Genomic DNA, 6,796 nt, shown 5'->3' on the forward strand with positions numbered 1-6,796 from the left:
TGAAAAGCAATGCAACTAATATTAATACATAATATTTTTCACATTACAGTAATGAGAATTTGGGGAGGGGAATGCATTTAATTGTCACAATGCAAACAAAAAAAATGAATAGTAAAAAATTGGCTTATTTTTCAGTATGCAAAATATAATGTGTCTTGTGATGTTGGCATGAAATGTGAACATGTTCTTCGGCGAGATTCACCCATTTGCAGTTTCTTTCACTATAACATATGCAGCATACCAAGGTAAGTGAGGTGCAGTGTTTTGAGATCTCTCGTCGAGGTATATCCTCCTGGACCAACGGGCACCCATGTGACAAAATACAGGCCACGGGGGTCAAAACACATACTGTATGTGTCTAGGTTTCTACGGGCCATTGCACATTGAGAGGGATCGATCAGCCACTGCAACACAAACAATGAGTTTTTAAAGCAGCCATAGTGAAGTCCAAAAACCTCCGAAACATGATTAACCTTCCCTCAGCAAAGATTTCAAGCACTAGAGACCGTCTTTTGCTGGAGTACATGAAAAAAGGAGCTAATGGGGGGTAAAAGAAAGAGGAGAGCAAAGCACTGTGACTTTGTTTCCTTGTTTGGGTGGCAGTCTTTAAAGTGCTGTGCTAGGCTTTCCTGTCCAGGGTCAGGCTGTGCCATACGAGTGTCCGCTCTGCCCCATCTAAAGATAGCACATTCACCTATATGAACGCTTCCATTACATTGGTCCGGACTCCTAATACAGTATCTCAACCTATACTTGGCATATATCATCGTCATTATAATATCTGAATATACAAAGAGGCACCGTTACGAGCCTCCCGATCGAGATAAAAACGTGTGTGTGTTTGCATGTGTGCAACACCTTCTTCAAGGTAAGAGTAAGACTAATATGCTCTTTGATTTCTCACTTTAGTCTCAGATTATTCAGCACCATCATGAGGAAAGGCACTTTCTATGAACTTTGAACTCGTGTTAGGTTTTAGACCCTAAAAGAAGACCCTCCCAAAAAGCTCTAAAATAGAAGACGAGAGGAGAGGAGAAAATACACCGACTGAGTCTTTCGCTTCTAGCTTTCTGGATAACGGAAGCCACGTCAGGCAACGAACTCGATAAGTGTGCCACGAAAACCCACGACATCAGCTACCACAGTTACTTGCGAATACAAGACAAACACTCTTTACGATCTTCGTACTGAGGCAAAACGAGTTGCAACTTTAAAGGAATCGTTGGGCAAAAAATGAAAATTGTGTAAATGGTTTTCTCACCCTCATGTCGGTGCAGACTTCTTTTGCCGTTGACTTATGCAACAAAAATGGACTGATTTTTAAGTTCCAAAATGAATCTATTTTCCAAGCTTTCAAGCCATAACTTAACTTTAATATTCACTGATATCCGTTCACTTTTGTTGCATGGAAAACAGCAGCTCACACATTTTTTTTTAAACTTACTAAAATCTCATGTGCACCAAAAAAAAAAGAGTCATGCAAGTTGGCTAAAGTGGGTAAATAATGAAAATTCATAATCATTTATAACCAAACTATCCCTTTAAAGAGACATGGGTTAGTAATATATTTATATATATGAAGTTAAAACTACACAAAAATAAAATTGCATGACACCTCATCAAGATTGCTTCTGAAACTGATAGCAGTTTGGCATCCACACACAGACAGTTTTACTTCCAAGGCTCTGAAGCACAGATAAGCGGTTTCATTCGGGAAGGTGAAATAAAAAAGGGCACAATTTCAGTAGCTGCTGTTTTGATGCTTACAGCATCACTTAAACCACTTTTGATGGGCATAAAACACGGTGTACCTTCTTCAATAGGCTCAACCTCTAATGCACACTTAACAAAAAAAAAAAACAGAAAATCCATCACAACAGCCTACTGCATTAGTTTCATTCAAGTAATTATAGTTTAGAATTTATCTGATTGCATAAACTGCAGTTCGGTATTTTAAAGGGACTGAAATTGTTATTAAAAAAAAAGTTACGCATTAAAATCTTCCGCTTTATAGTGCTTCGTGCAATTGGCCGTAATCGTATTCTGACTGGTCACTGTGCTGTACCTTTCTCTGCAATAAAATCAAATGCAAATCTAACAAACAAACAAACATACAAAATGACCAAATGTCTGTCCTGATGAGAAATTTCTCCTCCGAGTGAGAGAAATACATGCAACCAGCACCATTTATGCATCCCATGTTCCATCTTACACATTAAGTCTTTGCCAGTTGCTGATGCCGCCACGGGCCGCACCTAATAGCACCATGCATTACGCATTATTTAGTGCAGATTATCACCTTTAAACAGCGGGACATGCTTCAGATGGCGCACGGAGAGACGGTAAGGCACCCGACGCTCACTGCACCCTTCAAGTAAAACACTATACTGACCCCTAGTGGCCCTCCAGTGACCGAGCACGAATCAGGTGCAGCCAGAGCTTCTCCTTGAATACATTGGCCTAGAGCTGCCAAACGGTCCCTCGTGCCTAGGCGAACTGAAGCATGAACCCACCAGTCGGACTTGAACAAGCACAATAGCAGCAAACTCCTTTGAACAGGCAGGGCAGTGAAAATCGAGACGCTGAAACCGCAAGACTGTATTAAGTCCGTACAGTCAAATGTGGTCGCGACTGTGCCCTTGGTTAGACTGAATGAGGTGCATTTGTTCTGTTTCTGACCTCCCAACGTCATGCATTTCTAGCAGGCACTTGTTAACTCACTACGGTCAATCGCCAGGAAACGCTGCTGTACTTTCACCAAAAATAAACTGTAAAAGTGGCAAACATGCACACCTCCATCCTAAAAACCAACCGCAATGCCCATCATGTGCTTTCGGATGCCTCCCCCCTCCCCCCCAGTCGCATACGGAGTCTTTGCACAGGAGGTATTCTCATCCCGCTAATGGATTATTGCACTAAACTATGATCTGTCACATAACACGGACTATTCATTTTAAATCGAGACAAAGTGCAGGAGGGGAGCGAACAAGACAATCTGCTAGGAGCTGCGAGACATAAATATTGGAGGGAATTTGGGTGTTAAAAACAAGAATAAGCATCAAAACATGATCACTTTGCATTGTAGTACATGAAAGCTAGAGCGTAAATTTGCTTTAAAAAATTTAAACTGTCAGCTTTCTGCCCCCCGGCGGGGAACGTCATAAGGGACTTTACGCTCTGCAATGGCACTTCTCTAACAATAAAAGCTTGTTTTTCTGTTTTAAAACGCTAACGCACAATTGGTTCTTCACGACTGACTCTTTAACACGTAGTTAAGTCACCATTGGCTACAAAAATAATTGAGAACGGGAGGAAAGTACATTGCTAGTGTGAGCGCCTCTATCCGCAGGCGTTCCCCGAAACTTCATTTCTTCTGGACTCAGTCTTTCCATCCACTTCCATTCCAATCTCATTTTGGGCGAAGGACAATAAGGGGCAAAAGTGCTGTTAGAAAACGTTGAGGTACAAGGCGTGTCAGGCAGGGAAAGTAATTAAACGTTACGTCTACAGACAGGAAGAGGAGCGGGGACATAGACGGGCTTCCCTTTTGGTTTGGGTTTTGGAGGGGATATGACAGAACGGCCTCAGTTGGCTGGTTTAATATTGCATAATAGTGCTGAGGTCCACGTGTGGAATTAAAGCAGGCCTTCTTCATCCTGCTGCACAGTGTCGGGGCGGGCCGTGCTTCCATCACCGATCTCATCACAGAGATTGACCCTTCAGGATGCACTTGCTTTTGGGAGGTGTGACGGCATGTGTATGCGGTTGTCGGGTTCGTGACTAGTCGAAGGTAGGATGGATGTGAGCTGGCTTAGGCAAAGTACATGGTCCTCAGGGTGTCGTGGTGAATCTGCACAGCTTTGGCCAGAGCCTGGGGATCCCGACCGTTACTCTGCCCCGAGACGTGGCTTCCCTCGGCACTGAGAGAGAAAAGAGGGAGCAGAGATATTAGAATTTACTAAATCCATAAAAAAAACATTGAAATAACATAAATGTTCACTGAAACAAAATCAAATATAAAAAAAATTAATTAAACTTTTTTTAAATTTCAGTTAAATTTATTTAAAAGTTTAGTTTAACTTGATGAACTAAAATACCTAAAACTAAAACATTTTTAAAAACAAACTAATAAAAATGACAAAACACAAAGTTACTAAAATGCAATGCAACGCGTAAAAAAACAGTATAAGTCATTATAATCCGTAATTATGTCCCCCACTGGATGCAACAAATGCCTCGTTTGTAATGGGTTTTAATGTTTTTGTCTCGTCGCTCCGGCCGGACAGGGCATCACAGTATGGTAAGGGGCGTAACATTTCCATCACATGCTTGAGGTATTCGGCCAATCACAACGCACTGGATAGCTGGCCAATCACAGCACACCTCGCTTTTCAGACCGATGAGCTTTGTAAATATCGACGCGTTTCAGAAAGGCGGGGCATAGAGGAGAAACAATAATGTACAGTATGTGGAAAATAATGTGTTTTTTTAACCTTAAAACCGCATAAACATATTTCATTACACCAAATACACAAAATACTGTTCTTTTTAGCGACATCATATGACCCCTTTAAGCCATCACAGAACACACCAGAAAAACAGCGGAATGTTGCATTATTTGCGATCCTGCGTAACTTGCAATTTAGGACAAAAACAATTACAAAATTTATTACACTGAAAAAATGGCTTTTTGATTATATTAAAATGTTTTAAGACAAGTGCTTACACAAAACTAAAGTTATCTTAATTTTAAACTAGGGTTATTACAGTTAACTACAACTGAAATTAAAATTAAACCATAAAAAAAAAAACAATTTCGTTACTTGAAGTAAAATAAACATTAACTGAAATAAAAAACTTTTTATTTCAGCTAGCTGACAAGGCAACATTTCTCATTTTAATTTAACTTGGCTTGATGTACTAAAATAATACTGAAATAAAAATGAATAATATATATATATATAAATAGAAAATTTCTATGAAAATATATAGAAATATATAAAAAAACAAAAACTACTGAAAATGACAAAACAACAAAAATACTAAAACTTTAAAATTAAAAATATAAACTGATTCAAATTAATTTTTTTAAATAATGTTCTCAATGATTCTAAAATAACAGTTTTAAACATATTTTTATTAGAATTTAGTTGTAATTATTGGATTGTAGTCTTAATAACATATTTTGTTATATCATCTCTATTTTAATATTCAATTCAATTAACAATGGTAACCACAAAACTTCAACATAACAGAAACTCTTTTTCAACATAACTGAACATTACACATTAACAGGTCTTTTCATTCACTCAAAAATACATAAAATAATGCTTAATTTCAACATTTACTCTCCTAATCCAGCCCAATGCAAAGCATGCCGGGAACAAACAATTAGCGGTCTGATTCACCTAACAATACATCACTTTTTTAGCTGTATCACCAGTAACAATGCTATTCTAGGACAATGGCACAGATTTGGGTCTTGGCACACACACCTGTCGTGTTCTTTGTCCACCAAGTGGTATCGCGCACGGAAGGCCACCAGGTGGGCGTAGTAGGCTGGCGCGGGGATGGAGACGGAGCGGGTGCAGCGCACGTACGTGTGGCACAACTGGTAAGTGAGCAGCTGGAACTCATCAGCAGTGAAGCAGTTGTCGTCCCACAGGACATGGTAGTGGGAGGGTCGGCTAGTGCCCTGAGAAAAGAGGAAGAGGAGTCAATCTCATGCCAAATGCTCAAGTTACGCCTTCAAAAACATCTTCTACAATACTGTATTTTCATTAAACTGACAGGGCTGTTGCACTAGGATGTTTTTGAGTGACTCTCACAAAAACACGACCAAGTTCACATTGAAAAAGAAATTATAAAGAAATGTATTTTTTTTATTAAAGATATATTTAATACATTTTCTTAAAGACAATAATATGACATATTTTTATATTTATTGTTTATAAAAATATATTTGATATTTTTTAATGATTATTTTTGCACTGTAACATTTTGTCTAAGAAAAGTCCCAGTTTTGAGATATTAACTCTGAACTGCATGAAAAAAGGCATACCTTTTTAAAAAATAAAAAAAGGTAATTGCAGTTTTTTTTCTCAATTCTGGACTTTTTCCATCACAATTCTGAGTTTATCTCTTACAACTCCCTTTTTCCTCAGAAATGCAAGTTTACATCTCATAATTTAGTCAATTGTGAATAAAAAAAAAAACTCAGAACAACAACAAAAAAAAATCCCTCGTTAAAAAGTCACGATTACCGTTTTTTTTTTATTCCATGGCAGAAATTAGCTTCTACCTAAATTAAAAATATTATAATATATTATGTTCTAATTTAAAATATTAATAAAAACTACAATAGCCTCTCAATTATACTAAATTAACACTAAAATTATTATACTAAATTAATGCAAAAACTAATAAAAATGACAAAAGCACATAAAACATAAAAGCTTAAATGTAATATTATTTTAATTTGATCAGACATTTTTCTTTTGAGTTTTTTGGAGTAATTTGCTGACATTCACCCTTTTATACTCGGACTGGATGCCTGGACTGGATTGCATAACAGTTATTCATGCTGCTAAATCCAAATCTGCGTGCAAAATCATTTGTCGAGTGAACACGGGGCCATTTTACACACAACGCTGGACCAGCGGGCAGCTTAAAAGGCAGGAGGAAGTGACATTTCTGGCCATGAAAATGTGCTCGTCTGTACCTGTATTCCAGCATGACTGCAGAGGTAAAAGTCAAACTCGTAGGGGTGTGTGATATCCGTGTCGACTGTCGTACC

The 6,796-nt window shown here is 38.2% G+C and overlaps 1 protein-coding gene across 1 annotated transcript in view; it reads right to left on the reverse strand.

Moving 5' to 3' along the window:
- Window positions 1–1,558: 1,558 nt before the first annotated feature.
- The window catches only part of LOC107671455 (protein argonaute-3), a 28,680-nt gene continuing 23,442 nt past the window's right edge, over window positions 1,559–6,796 (reverse strand). The window contains exons 17-19 of the mRNA XM_016464377.1: window positions 6,722–6,796; window positions 5,496–5,695; window positions 1,559–3,920 (exon numbers count right to left, since the gene is read on the reverse strand). The exon at window positions 6,722–6,796 is cut by the window's right edge and continues 13 nt beyond it. Coding sequence (XP_016319863.1) covers window positions 3,812–3,920; window positions 5,496–5,695; window positions 6,722–6,796 — 384 coding nt within the window. The 3' untranslated portion in view covers window positions 1,559–3,811. The remainder of the gene's footprint in view (window positions 3,921–5,495; window positions 5,696–6,721) is intronic.

Source organism: Sinocyclocheilus anshuiensis, unplaced genomic scaffold, assembly GCF_001515605.1.
Source record: "Sinocyclocheilus anshuiensis isolate Anshui unplaced genomic scaffold, SAMN03320099.WGS_v1.1 scaffold552, whole genome shotgun sequence".
Taxonomy (NCBI): Eukaryota; Metazoa; Chordata; class Actinopteri; order Cypriniformes; family Cyprinidae; genus Sinocyclocheilus; species Sinocyclocheilus anshuiensis.